Source organism: Eurypyga helias, unplaced genomic scaffold (assembly GCF_000690775.1).
Source record: "Eurypyga helias isolate BGI_N326 unplaced genomic scaffold, ASM69077v1 scaffold35270, whole genome shotgun sequence".
NCBI lineage: Eukaryota > Metazoa > Chordata > Aves > Eurypygiformes > Eurypygidae > Eurypyga > Eurypyga helias.
The window spans coordinates 1-15,080 of record NW_010226892.1 but is presented as its reverse complement, the minus strand read 5'-3'; the positions used below and the strand labels follow the sequence as shown (position 1 = coordinate 15,080).

The window sequence follows — 15,080 nt, the reverse complement described above, 5'->3', positions numbered from 1 at the left end:
TTTAAGAGGCACAATTTGTAACAGCTTTTTATTATTATATGATTTTTCTGGCCCTTTGAGCTCCGGCGGCGAGTATATTGTTTCAAAGTTACAGTCCTTGTATTTTAAACTGGGTTGTGGGGCCTGAATGGCAGGCGGCGGAAGCTTAAAAGAAAAGACACGAGATTGATTGGGGGAGAAAATAACAACACAAAAAGCCGGAGCGAACCGGGGGAGATACCGAAAGGAGCGTTTTCCCTTCCTTCACCCTGGGATGGGGGTTGTGGCTGGCTGGCTGGGTGGCTGCAGCTGACCTAGGAGGCTCGGCAAGACGCGAGGCAGAAATTTTGTTAACATTTTCCTCTAAATGTTAATGGCACATCCAGGGCAGTTTACAAATCTACTTAGGAGTGAGTGCATTAGGAACTAAAATTACTGATCCATTCTCCCTTGTCCCCGACCCGAAAGGCAGATGCTTGCAGAGATCAGATGGCAGAAGCGCCCATTATGATTTTAAATATTGTCAGAGACGCCAGGCGTTGCGCTGGGGAAGTCTCTTGTCCTTTGCCTGACAGGGACCGTGCGTGCACGCGTGGGCGCTTGTGTATTACGCGCACGCACCCATACGCAGTCACACTCCCACATTCCAGTGGGGTCTGTGTATATCCATATAGGATGGTATCAAGTACTGCGTGTGCAAGTACTTACCTATCTATGTACTGCGTGAGAGAAAACACGTCTGTTAAGGATGCCTCGGGCATCGTGTACGGCGTAACCACACGTGCTGGCTTATTTGGGTAACTATGTACAACCGTTTACATCGGATCCACACGCAAACAGTGGTGTGTGGGGGCTTTAAGTTTATTGCAATTAACATGCACGTGCCTCCTTTGCCACATAAAATCCCAATTAGAATTTGGAGTTAGTATCTTAATTTTAGACCGAACCTTGTTTAATCGTGGGTTATTAAATCTGCATGTTATTATGTCTGGTTCGCCTTTCATTCATCTGCACTGGATGATACCCTGTAACCTGGAGGGCCAGAGCTGATTCCACTACTGTGTGAAGTTGTCTATTGATTTTCTTGAATGAGAACAGCGGCGCGTCTCCGGCCGGTGGGTTGTAACACATGTGGCCACCCTGCTGCTGGAGCATCCCAGGGAGAGGAGCGCAGAAACCTAACCCCTTGTGTTTTCTTTTCTCTTCTGTTTCCTTGCAGCATTTGGAGGGTGATAATGCTCCAGTAATTTTCCCCGCTACACTCCCAGGCATCGCTTTGCTTTCCTTCCAGGGAAGATCGTTCCGCTTGTGATCCTGCTGAGGAAAGAAACTCCGATGGACTTACACCGGGCAGCGTTCAAGATGGAGAACTCACCCTACCTCCCCAACCCGCTGGCCTCCCCAGCACTGATGGTTCTCGCCTCCACCGCCGAAGCCAGCCGTGATGCTTCCATTCCCTGCCAGCAGCCGAGGCCTTTTGGGGTCCCCGTGTCAGCAGACAAGGACGTGCATATTCCCTTTACCAATGGCTCATATACTTTTGCCTCCATGTACCACCGGCAAGGCGGGGTGCCGGGAGCCTTTGCAAACCGTGACTTTCCTCCCTCCTTGCTTCACCTCCACCCCCAGTTTGCACCCCCCAACCTGGACTGCACCCCCATCAGTATGTTGAACCACAGCGGCGTCGGGGCTTTCCGCCCCTTTGCATCCACTGAAGACCGGGAGAGCTACCAATCGGCCTTTACGCCGGCCAAGCGCCTGAAAAACTGCCACGACACTGACTCGCCCCATCTGCGCTTCTCGGACGCCGATGGGAAGGAGTACGAGTTTGGCACGCAGCTCCCCTCCAGCTCCCCCGGCTCCCTCAAAGTTGATGATACGGGGAAGAAGATCTTTGCCGTTTCTGGCCTCATTTCTGACCGGGAGACCTCATCCAGTCCTGAAGACCGAAGTGACAGATGTAAGTACCTCCGTTGACTCGTTGGTTCTCCTTTAGTTGCGCCTGGTTGAGATGCTCAACAGGTGACTGTCCCGCAGTGCCGTGGCTCTTGCTGACGGCAGAGGAAAACCAGCCTCTCCTGCCCGCCAAGCTCAGCCACGCGGTGCTGCCTTCTCTCCTCTAAACGGACGGTGACAGATTTTAAGGTGAGGTGCTCTGAAAGGAAACTTGTCTTCCAGCACACAGCTGAGCATGCTGAAAGCTGTCCGTGCCCCAGAGCGAGGCTATAGGCGCTGGCACCTGTGTGCGGGTAAACCGGGATTATGTGTGTGCTAACGGGGATTCAGGTGATGTGTATAGCCAGAAACCTTCCCAGAGCTTGTGGCAAATGGGTACCACCTGTTCTCCAGGTGTGGGGTTTTTGTGACCTTGTCTTCCTGCGCACAGTTCTCAGGGCAAACGCATCACCTGCAGGATTCGTGCCTCGGGTTAGGGCATGAAAAGTACCTTTTCCTCTGGTTAACTTGTGGATATTTCTGGCTGTCGAGCTTCCTCTTCAAGACATAAACCCAAATCCGTTCTTACAGTTCAATCAGCTGTTTCCTGACATACACTGTGTGCTTTCTCTGAGCGTTTCCCCCCTTTGGTGCCCGTTACGAGGTGGTGTGCCCTTCCACAGATGGGTGGTGGGACCGCAGGAAACCAGCCCCTGTGCTCGTGACTGTGACCCCCTGCTCCGCCATCCCCTTTTCCCTTGCGGTGTTGGCTACACAGAGGAGCAGAGCTGTCCTCTGGGAAGGGCAGGTTTCCAGCTTTGCTGAGCTGGGAGGTGACCCTCGATGGGGAGTGCTCTGGGGGAGCAGAGTGGGGTTCCCCGAAGAAGAGTGCTAACTTGCGATGGGAGTTTTCCTGCAAACCCAGAGCCGTAGACCAAGGAGTGAGCAGTTTGCTTTTCATGTGGGCTCCTTTGTTCTGTTGAATTTTCTTCCTAGGAAAAGAATTTTATTGTTGTGTTGTTCTTATTATTACTATATTTTTTGCAAGGAAAACCTGCTGCCCCGCTCCTTCCTCTCCCTTTCAGATGTGATTTTTTTTCCTCTCCCATTTATGATGCCGAGGAGAGTAATAGAGACATTGTGGCTCTCTCTCCCCTGTCGGCGCTGCTTCCTCAGGCTGTCTCCTTGAATTAGGCACTGTGCTAACTTACCGGCGCTAAAAGGCATCTGCCTAAACCCAGCGTACCTTTTCAATAAAAGTCGTCATAAAATCAACCTGCCTTGTAAATCCATCGCTCTTTGGTTTTGAAATATGCTGCAAGTGTGTCTTTTATGTCGGCATTTGCGAGGGCAGGACGATTCCCACTGAAGGCAGAAGCCGTGTATTCCTTGCACGACGAATGCGATCTCTTATCTGTCTCCCACTCTCTCCTTCTGATCCAACCCCAGCCGTGCTACTTTTTGTGCTGTAAGCTCCTTTCATTGTTCAGCATCTCCTCTCTCTCCTTTTGGGTCCGTAGGGGAAGCGGCTGTAGGTGGGAGCGCGTGTGGATGTGTGTGAACTGGTAATACCATTATCCTGGGGGGGAGGCAGGTGAGGTGGCAAGGCTCGGAGACGTCTTTGCCGATGCCCTTTCCCTTATCGATATAACCTGGCTGTGGAAATGAAGCTTGCCCGAACGAATACCCCGGGAGATAGCGGCGGAGGAGCAGGTCCGCTGGCTAAATGAATTTAGAGCGCATCAGCTGCTGTGGATCTTGCTAGCAAAATCCTGTCAGATACCCCGTTCAAAGAAGTAAATCTGTTAAATGAATTAGACCGCGTGGAGCGCAGCTGTGGACGGACAGACGCGTCCGCGTCCACCGCCGTGCCCTGCCTTTGCCAACGGCATGTGCCGAACGTGGGTCCTGTCCTTCCTGGGAGCAGACGGGGCTTTGCACCGGGCGTGGGAGAGGCCGGCACGGTGACAGGCTCCCCACCACCTCCAGCCCTGCGGCAGGGGACTTGCCGGGGAAAGGAAGCGGAATAAAAACTTTGCAGGCAGCTTGGAAAACTTGGGCAGAAGTGGAAGGTGTTTTGTCCTATTGTTGTTCTTACCCGTGTTGTTAAATTTCTTTAAGACGCTTGGCTGCAGGGTAGAGCTGAGCAAAGGCAACATCCCTGATGTTTCGTCGACGTTAAAATTCCCCCGTAACTACCAGGACAGTGTACACTAAATATGTCTGCTGGCTCTGTATCATATTCCCATCACATCTAGGCACTGCACCATGGAAACTTCGCTCCATTAAGACGGCGAGTTGATTTGGCGTGTGCGTGCACACGTATGGGTGTGTTTGCTGGCGGCCGGGAGAGCGAGTGGTGGAGCTTTTTAGTGGATCCTAATGGTCTTTGATGTTGGCCGTTAGAGAAGGGAAACTTCCGCAGTGAGGGATTCGAGAGGTCGCAGTTGGCAGATATAAACCTGACCCTGTTTTGCACTGACATTTGCATACATATTTTTGGAAGTCCCGTATAAACGCATACTTTGGTGGGGGTTTGTTGTCTCTTCTTATCGGTCCCTGAGAAGTTTTCTGGGTTCCTTGATAATTTTTATGTGTAACCCTTTGTAAAAACTGCCTACCCGTGCTCCTGATGGAGAGCCTGCTGCAGGTAGGTGGCTGTAGATTCTAGGCAAAAATGTAATGAGGCTTTTCTACAACAGCGTGGAAAACTGTAAAATTTTCTTCGATCAGCACCGCCTTCACATGTCTGAGGGGTGCTTTTCAGGTTTGCAGAGCTCAGTCCTTCAGCTGTACTTTTTCAGATTCCTGAAAGGATTTATGTTACGTGGAAGGTGAATTACTGTGATTGCACTGCATACTCTTCTGTACCGCTGCACAAAAACCCGTTTTTGAACAGCATGTTAAAATGTTTGTTTTACCCCATAGCTTAAGTGGTGATTTCCTAAGAAACTTGCCTTTTTTTTTTTTTTTTTTTAAAAAGGCAGGGGGGGTATTCAGTGTGCTGAGTTTTAATATTCCCAAAAAATAAGTTTATGCTTTAGATATTTTACAGCAAAATGAGGACCCGAAACCTGGCATTTTCATCTCAAGGAGTGTTTGGAAGTTGCTCTATTTAATGCTTTGCATCACGGGAGCAAAGTCTCATCCTCTTTTGACCAGTGGAGGAAATTTGCAGAATTCACTGAAATTATTCGGGATATGTGCTGGCGTAACCCAGATTAGCACCTGGCCCTGTAAAATTTAGTCTTTTGGGTGAACCTTTCCTTACTTGTAAAGCAGGGTGTTGCTTGTCGGTGGTACCTGAACCCAGGTAATCGGGCTGGGATGTCTGCCTTTGACCAGGTTGTCCCTTGCTGTGAAATGCAGGCACTCAGGACATCCGGAGCCATGGAGCGTGCAGGGAGTACCTAGAAAAGCAGAGCCTTCCCCGGCAGAAGCAGATATAATGTGTACTGGATGTGCCTGTTCTCTTAGGTGCTTACTGAGAAAAATAATGCCATTTGTTAGAATTAGGAGCTTCTTGGAAAGCACGTGCTAAAGACACCAGGAGACATATTTTATGGGTTTCCTTTAATAAGTGTACAATAGTTGAGATTCCTAGAAGGAGTGGAAATAAATGGCATGTTCCTTTCTGCAAAAGAGATCTATAGCCCTGTTTTAAAATCAGGAAAAAAGATCCCTGGTTTTATTCTTTGCTTCTAATAAAATCTGTCCCAGTGGCCTTCTGTCCCCAGTCACCACGCCATCGCCTTCCCACAAATGACAGGCAGAGGTCCATGCCAAAGCTGGTATATCTTGGCAAAGAGCTGGACCTTGTCAGAGTGGACACCTCTGCTGTCCCTGTGGGGCTGCCTGTGCCCCCAGCACCCCCAGCCCTCAGAGGTGGTTTCCCCGTTGCTGCCTGCTGCTTGGTCTTCATCATGTGTGGTCTGTGACTTGTTGGGGAGCACAGTCTGATGGTGAAGGTGACCCTCTGCATCATGGCCGATGGTTTATTCATCCTTCAGCCTCTCCTAGCCTCAGTTTCCCTACTGCTGCCGGTGGCTCTTGCTCATTCCCAGGGTGAAGGGAGCTGGGTGATTGCGTTGGTGAGCAGGCTGGGATCCTCACTCATCCCTTGGGACTGGTGGGTAATGTGGGTGTCATTTTATTAACATTATTTTTATCATCATTTTTGATAATCATGTTTAACCTTGGTGATTTAGACGCAGTCGCTTTGTCCTGCAACTGGTTCCTCCCTGCAAGAGAGGTTCTGCGCCGGGTTAGTGAGCCCTTTGTTTCACTTTAGGGTTTTAAAGAATGTCTCTAGCACCGAGTGAGTTTTCCTTTTGAAACAACTGGTTTGTTATTGATCAAATATAAATCGTGCTTCAGGTGATGAACGTCAGGGCTATGAGGACCACAGCTTGAATTCCTGAAAAAGGTAGTGCTTTGGAAATCAGACCAGGGACTGGTCCGTACAGTCGCCTACACGGTCAGACGTGTGTGTTGGGCTTTGTGTTTACGAGCTGGGACCTATGTAGAGAGCTGTGTTTATGTATGTATGTGTGCTGGGGGGAGAAAGGGATTTTTCCTTATATTTTCTGGCAGAACAATGGGTTGGAGGGGGAATGCACATGTGCATACATCCACGCATCCATTGCTCACAACTCTTCCCACTGGGATGCGCCACTTCGAAGGCCGGTAAAATTTGGGGTTTAACGTGAAGTGACGCTTTGTTGCTAATAATAACCAGCCGTGACCATGGGAAATTGCAAGCTTAACGCTGCTTGCGAAATAATGAAATAAATCAGGTGGAACGTTTGCTTTTTGTCATGCCGTGCCCTGCGTGATGCAGGAGGAGTGAAGGATTTTCTGAAGGGGTGGGTGGGCAGGCGGACAGGAGCAGGGATGAGGCTTGCATCCATCCCTGTCTCGCCACCAAAACCACTGTCCTCCTGGAGAGAGGTGCACCCCACGGAGGTCTTGGGGTAGGCAGCGATCGCCTCCTTTTTCAGCTTCTCTGAACAACAACCTTCCCGCTCGCTCTGCAAACTGTTGCCGAGGCTCCTTTCCATGCTGCTCGGCTTAATTGTCTTGTCGGGATAAAGAAATGTTTGAACAGTTAAAGTGGGGAAGGGCTGGATGGGAGCAGCCCCTGCCGGCTGCGGGGCCATCTGGCCTGCTTGGATCTGCCGCTCTCCAGTTTATATTTCTCTCTCTGTTATTTGGGGCTATCTGGCGCACTCGGAATACCTAATCACCATGGTGAGAGGAGGGATGGGGCTGTCTCCCCCTCTGGCCTCCCCTTCCCATCAATTGTCATGCAGAGCCCGGCCGGGCGGCTCTTCTGCTCGCAGCCCTCATTTGCTGTCCTTGCCCGGCCTTCGGCAGAAGGATGGCTTTTAATTGATCGTTTGAGGGGGAGGGCTGGGGCTGTTTTCTCCTCCAAAATGTTTCCCCGCGCAGCCGCTGCCATCCGGCCATCCTTCGTGGCGTCTCAGCCGTGCCAGCGATGCCTCGGGCCCTTTCTCTTCCTTTTTGGACTCTCCTAGAGTTGGTGTCAGGGCTCGTAACCGCCGTCCTCGGAGCACCAAGCAGCATCTCAATGTCCTATTTATCCACCTCCTGCTGGACACCCTTCCTGGGCGCAGTAAATATTTATCCCTCCTCTTTTGCCCCGTGTGCCTGGCGTGAGGGTATCTACTGCACAATTACAGGGCAAACTCCCCGTCTCCCTCGGTGTTCCCCATCAAAACCCTGGCCCCAAATCCACTGGTCAAACCCTGCTTTTCGAGAAGGATTTAATCACATTAAATCTCCAGTCCCATCGATCAGACCCGGCTGCTGTCACAGAATTGCAGCAGGAGACGTGAAGACGGACTGTGCTTGGTGGGGGACCGGGAATCCCGACCCTGGCTTCGGCTCCGAGTTGCGGATTCCCAATCCCTAATGGGGAATAGCGATACCTCCCTCACGGCAGCGTGTGCCGCTTTGATATCTTCTGACAGAAGACACTAGGCAAGGGCAAAGTATTAGTATTATTAATATAGTACAGTTAGTAGAATATTATGAACTATTATAAATCATTACCACGAAACTACAGTTATTAAAGGAAATGACCAAAGTGCACTTTGCGAGCCAGGATCTCTGACAGTTAAAACGTTGTTTTATTATTTTACTTGCTAACTTGCAAAATTCAAGAGTTAGCAACAGTTTCCTGGTTGATTGGTGGCGATTGCGTAAGGAATTGGGAGAAGGAGGGAGGGGAATGGGCGTACGTTTCAGGAGGGAGAGAATAAGCATTAGTGCCTCCATGACTTTTTTTTCCTCCTCTCTTTCTTTGATAATTTGAAGGTCTCGGAGGAAAGAGACATACTTGGGCATGGGCCTAATCCTGCTCGGTAGGGGTTCAAGGCAAGGAGGTCTTGGTTTCTGGAATTCCCCTATGGAAACAGGAAAAAAAAAAAAAGTGAAGGTGTTTGTGAATTGCTGGTTGGTATTTGTTTGATATCATTTAGACAAGTCCCATTAAATGCTAGCAGCAGATTCATTTTTCCCTCTTTGTTTGCCTTCCAAAGAGTAGAAAACCGACATAATTATATTTCACATGAGACTGTAAGATTTCCTCTCATCTCCTTTTCTGGCTAATATCTACAGCTATAAAATAAATTCCATTTGTGCATACATGGTGTTAGACTGAGGTAAATAACTGTCATCTGAAATCTGCCTATCCTTAATCTGCATCAGGAGCACTATAGAGAACTGCACCCATTTGTATAATATTAAGCTTTATTTTTATTATGGATTTCTAATGCAAATTCATAGTGGGGGCAAAGTTGTTTTCTTTTAATACTGCATTCCAAGGAAAGCAGCCATTGAAAGCAAATTGTGACAATTTTTATCCCTCTGTTCATGTCACTGGTGGTGTTCGATCGCATCCGTTTTCTTGGTAGTCTGTGAATTTTTTGCCTCTCTCCTTCACGATGGAATAGCAGATTTGGGGACTTCTGAGGACGTTTTTCAGCTATGCACAGCAATTGGAATTCTTCGGGAGTAATGGATTTCTATTTTGGAAATTTAACATGGGATTGGATTCCTACACAGCGTCCTCTGAGCAAGGGTGTGTGTGTTGTTTTGTACATCTACACATGAAATCTGTATGTGCGTCTCTCTCCTCTTTTATGCAACCTCGCTCTTCGCCTGCTTGGCTCCGCTGACCTGAGCGATCCCCATGTATATAAACTTGCAGGTTACAGATATCCAGGGCAAATTCGTCACCCTGAATTCAGTTTTCTTTACATCTTAGTGCTGAAGTATTTTCCTGTTGCTGCCAGGGTATTTGTTGGCAGCCCTTCCCTGGCAGCTAGCCCTCAAGTCACCGAAGGCTCTGACTGGAGAAGCACTGTGGATTTTGGTAGTGTCTGCCCTCTTCTTTGTCTTGCCTTTTTAAAACATGGATGGTGGTTGCAGTAAGCCAGGCGTTCCTCTTCAGCCATCCCTTTCTCCTCTCCTTCGGCCGTTTGCTGGCGTCTTGAATTGCAGCAGTACCCGGAGCAACAGGAGGAGGAGGAAAGTCATGTTGGGAAGGAGAGGGGCAAAGAGATTTATTGTCCGAAACGCAGATAACATGGGGAGGGAGCCCTGGTGACAGTGAAACTGCTCTTTGAGTTCAGGTGTGGGACGCTTCCATGGTATTTTGCTCACTTGGGACATTGTTTCTAATTAGTATTGTATTAAAATGTTCCTTTTTGGGTCACTTGAGGCCGAGATGTGTTTTCTCACCATACTGCAGAGCAAGAATGTGTTTGTACTTTTTCTTGTGAATACCGGCCTGTCCTGCAGTGGGAAAAGGAAGGCACTAAGTATCCCTGGATACTCCTAGAAGGAAAAGCTGGAAACTGCGTCCTTTCTTTCCCCCAGCAGCACCAGTCCTTAGGAGCTGGCTCTCGCCAGAGCAACAACATCAAGTTCTGAATTTGGAGAAACACGAGAGCTTTGATAGGCGAGGATTTTGCGGGTTGGATGCTGCAGCCTTGCCTGTGTTTGCAGGCTGGCCACGCTGCAGCCCCGGCAGGGCGAAGGCGAGCGGGACGTGTCCAGGTGCTGGGCTGGCTGGCACGGCTGGATTCCCCAGCCTGGGTGCGTTCCTGGGAAGGAAGGTGGAGCGCTTCACATGAAAACCAAAACGGAAAGCGCCGGGGCGTCAGTCTGCAGTGAGCAGGGCTCTGTAGAAAGAGCAAAAAATAAAACTCCGGGGGCTGCCCTGACTGCAGGTTTCTTTCAGTTTGGATTTTTGATACTTTGAGTCATTTTTAATTAAACTTATCTTATTTTGAACCAAACTTTTAATCTGATTTTGATACTGTTTGCCCACATTTTAAGAAACAAGTTGCACAGCCGTTGCCAAGAGCCTGCTTTGGCAGCTGTGCTGCGATGGGGAGAGACCCCGTACCAGCTTACAGCTCTGCCTTCTCCTCCAACCTTGCTTCCAGTGCTGAATATTTCTTTAGGAGTTTTCTGTCCCAGTCCTGTCTGGGGGGAAACTCTGCAAAATTCACCGCCCAAGCCCCTGCGCTGTGCAGGAGGTGATGGCAGGGTGTTGGTGAGTGAGAGGGGAGGAGGGCTCAGGGAGATGACCGGCACCCTGGGTGCTGCACCTCAGGCTGGGTGAGGGAGGGTGCCCTGCCTGCGCCGAAGCACAGCCACCCCGCACCCAGCCCAGCCTTTGGCCCACCCAGGCTAGAGGGAAATAGCTGTTTGCAGTGTGGAGGATCCTGCCAGTTGGGTGGATGGAAAGTGCTGTCTTCGGTACCAGGTATCAGGGCAGGTTTGAGGGATGCAACAAAACACTGCAGCACCGTCGAGGGGGCTGCAGAAGCCCGCTTCCTTCTCTTTATTCTTCTTGCAAGCCAGTTTCAGTTCCCGTTACCAGTGCTGTAGGTTGGAGGTGAGCCTCCAGCAAAGTCCTTAGCCAGGGTGACAGCTTTTCCCTCCTGAGCTCTTGTTTTCAGCCTCCCCAAGGAGGCAGTTTGACCACTCACCTTTTTTTTTTTTTTTTTACTGGGGAGATGAAGGAGCAATCAGTGACCTGGGTAACCCTGTGTGGAGCACAAGCAGAGGAACTTAACGATCACAATCAAAAAGTTGCCAGCCTGAGTGGATTCATACATCAGGCAGTGCCCTTAGACAGGAGAAGGGGAGAACGAGCAGCTGAACTCTTACACCCTGCTTCTTCACCCTCGGTTTTGCACCTTGCTCAGTGCCCAGCCCTGTACAAAACCACTAGTGTCCTGGGGCATCTGCTCCTGGGGCTGGTTGCCTCCGTCTCTGCTGCTCCCTCCTTTCTGCATATTTGGGTTCACACACAAAAGTGTTGCTCTCTGAGGGTTGTTCTGGTTACTGAGGAGGCATGGTGACCACCAGCCTTCCTTCGCTGAAGAGGGGAGGTCACCACGCTAACCTGGTCAGGGGAGCTGTGTTGAAGGCGCCTGGAGATTCAGGAATGGGAGAAGCAGGGAGTCTGCAGACCAGAAATTTAACATCAGCAAGGGGTCTTTGAGACAGTGTGAACTAGAAGAGTGTTACAAGTTATTTCTGTCTTAATTTGTCCAATGTGTTGTGTCCAGTCCCATGTTGGGTCCAGGACAGAAATAAGTATGATGATATTTGGATCAGGATTGGGATATACTGGAAAAAGTAAGCAGAGAAAGTTTGCAGATCCCTGTCTCCATTAGCCAGAAGTAATGTTCCCACCATCTCACTATTTTCCCCTCTTAAAATGAAAACAACACGTTAACTGTGGAAGCGGGGGAGGGTTGTGTTAGAGCAAGACAAATCTGGGCAGAGAGAATGTGAATTGGCCTCACTTGTGTGTAACTCGGATGGTGTGGGTGTTGTAGCCCAGGGAAGCTGTGGATGGTGTGGTCCGGATCAGGCCTTGGGCTTTGCAGCGCATCTCAAGGAAAAAAGGGGCTTTAATCTGAAAAAATGCCTCACCTTTGGTCATTTCTTCAGGAACACTGTGAGGACCCACCTCTGCCCCCGAGCATGTGCATCGCCCACCCTGGGGAGCGGGCACACCCCGGGGCAGGTTAGGATGTCAATGAGAAACATCTGGGTCTGTGTTCTCCCAGATGTTGCCAGTGGTGTCTGGGTTGTTAGCTGCACCTGGGCAAAGAAGGAAAGGAAATCCCCGGGTGGTGTGATGGATTTTGCAGACCCTGGGAGGAGAAGGCAGTTAGACGCCACTTGCTGATAGTCCCTCCGCTATGTACTCAGGTGGCTCATTGGTGTTTGGGTCATCCAGGACCCACGGGTTTTACAGCTAAGGAAACATGTCATCAACTTGTCACATATTGATTATTTTACTTTTATTTGCACGTTTCTGCTATGGGGGTGTTGGAGATGAAGGGCACGTCCACTGGCAGGGCTGAGCGTGCCCTCTCCTCGCAGCCGCGCGGAGCAGGAAGAGGGAAGGGCTGCCTGGGCAAAGCCCTGAGCGTAGGTTGTGCTTGTGCTGCGGACTCTGTTGACCTTGGACAAGCAGAGTCATTTCTCATCTCCCGCCTTTGAAGAAGGGTTACGATACGCTCGTGGCACAGCCATGTGCTGGGGGCGGTTGCGTTCACGTTTCAGAGGTGCTGGGGCCCTAGGGCAGTGGTTGTAACCGAGGTACCTGGGTGGTTGCATCAGGATTGAAAAGGCTGCGGTGGGGGGGAAGGATGGAGATTTGTTTTATAAACGTTATCATTGGGATTTATTCTGAAGCAACAGTTGCCAGATTTTTTTTTTTTTTTTGTGGGTGTGTGTGAAACGTGGGTGAACAGCTGAAAACAGTGGCAAGGAACCGTTCAGAAAGAAACGGGGAAAAATTTGGAGTAAGGTAGATAAAAGTGAGAGATAAAAGAAATAATGCAGGGAAGGATGAGTAATCGACATTCTTGGAGTCGAAGCACAGGCTCTGGCTTCCTTCCTGAGCAGTAAAATAAAATTAAAAAAAAAAAGTCTTTAGAACAACAAAACTCTGGACGCGCTGGTTTCCTTCCTGACAGGCCCAGCCTCGTGGTGTTTCGATGAGTCCTCACTGGCAACCAGGGCTGATCTAAAGGCCAAAGGGAGAAAGATCGGGGGGAAGGGAGAGGGATTTAACTCTTTGAGCTCTGCTGGAAACCCAGACATCTGCTTTGTGTGGGCTCCTTCTGCCATTGCTGAAGCACGATCGGTGTTCGTTGCAGCTCAGAGGGCTGAGAGGCGATCGGTGCATCCGTCCAGGTGCTTGGTCACAGTCAGCGTTAATGTTAAAAACCCCAAATAAGTATTTTTAATCCTTGTGGATAAAATTCCTTGGATTTGGCACGGTATGGCACAAAGCAACAGCACAGATGAGCAACACGGGAGCGGACTGGCAACCCTTAGGAGGAAGCTGCTGCTTTAGGGATGCTCATTTTCCTCGTAGCATCCAGTTTATAATACAGTCCTGCTCCCGTGCCTTTTGTTAGCATGCTTCCCAGCTGGGAAGGAGCTGCTGGGTGAGCGGGAGCCTGTGGTGCCCCAGAAGGCTCCGGTCAGCTTGCGAGGAGCCCGGAGCGCGGGAGGGGAGGCTGTGTGTGTGCTAGACAGGTTGAACGGCTTGGGCAAAGCTTGTTTTGCAGCTAACTCTCTGAGGCTCGCCGCTCTCTGCAGGGTTCCCCTCTCTGAAAGGTCGAAGCTACTTCTTAATTCTCAGCAGCTGACAAAATATTTATTTTCAGGTACTTAAAATATTATAATTTGAAGTGGAGTCCAGGGCCCTGGCTGGAGCTGAGCTTTTGTACTAACAGCTTCAGTGAAATGCCTTTTTCCTCCTACAACTTGCCAACAAATGCTTGGAAAATAATTGTGGGACAGTCATCCCTTTAGTGAGCAGATCAAGAAGATTTGAGACTTGCCAGAGACTTTCAAAGGACAGGCCAAAGGTTCAAGTTGTTGCCAGTTCTATTTGTCTTAGCCTTTATACTTACTTTTGTGTCATTAATTTCATCAAATGTCTGTGAGTAAAAGGCACCCAGCGGGCTGCTGCTTTTGCTGAGCGCTCTGGGTGTACTTGGACACCTCTCAGGGAATAAGCCCACCTTTTTGTCTAGGGAGGGAGATTAAACCCACCGCAGCTGTAGCAGAAAGGGGCTTACCCACTCGCACACTAGTGATAACCCGACGTGGAGGGGGCCGCCCCCCCCCCCCGAGCTAACAGTGTCCTTCCCGTAGCCCTTTCTAAGCGGGTTTTGCAGGGCGATGCGCGTACGAATGATGGTCCCTGAGTGGTGCGGTATTTCTCTACAGACCTAGAGAAATAAGGTGCCACGCTTGGATTTTGTGGAATTTTCTGAAAGGAGGGCTCGGTGAGGAGAGGCCAGGCACAGGAGTGCCCAGCACCCTGCTGTGGGGTCCTCAAGATAATGTACGTTTGGGGATGCTGGCAGGTTGTTCAGTTGATTCTGGTGGGCAGGGCATCTCTGCTGAGCTGTTTGCAAGGGCTGCCCGTACAAGGGTACAACTCTGTTGGCACCGTCCTTTCCTGGGGACTGCAAAAAAAGGAGGGAGGAGGGTATTTTCTCATCAGGGTCCCTTTCAGACAGAGACTCCCTGTCTTCCTCTTGTGCCGCAAACCCCTTTCCTTGGTGCTCCCATCGCTGCCTGCATCCTGACAGCTGCTTTCCTACCCTTTCTGCCCCAGTGCAGCCGGCCAGGCGCGTTCATTTTTCGGCAGAAGTGTTGGAATAATTAGGCAGCTCGTCGGAGGGTTTAGCAGTACTTAACCAGATGTGAAAAGACGCGTCCCGCGGTCCCCGTTCTCTCCTGGGCTCCAGCCAGCTGCCTTTTCCCGCCTGCTCAGGTTGCCTAGAAAGGGCTGCAGGAGATCTCCCGGCTGCCCTGGCTCCTCTTGCCTCTCTTCTTATGCTAAACACTCATTTGTAAAGAAGGAGGGAGGGTGGAAATCCTTGGGCTGTTTGGGAGAAGAGCAGCAAAGAATTAAAAGCAGACACCTGCAGCGCTCAGACTTGAGACCTTTGGCATTAACTCTTCCCAGGGCAGCATCGCCCGGGCTTCTGGCCCATCTCTTGGTCCCTGGCGGGATGCAAGGGCTGGAGCGCCTGGAGGTGCTATCCAGGGCTCCTGACGGCTCCTCGTTATATATAATCTCC

General features: G+C 50.2%; 1 protein-coding gene across 1 annotated transcript; it reads left to right on the top strand.

The window, feature by feature from the left end:
- Nucleotides 1-1,314: 1,314 nt before the first annotated feature.
- Nucleotides 1,315-1,939, top strand: LOC104512009 (E3 ubiquitin-protein ligase Rnf220; the record flags this gene model as incomplete). Its single annotated transcript, XM_010154828.1, has 1 exon — nucleotides 1,315-1,939. A coding segment is annotated over exon 1 (625 nt), but the record flags the coding sequence as incomplete, so codon positions are not given.
- Nucleotides 1,940-15,080: the final 13,141 nt, after the last annotated feature.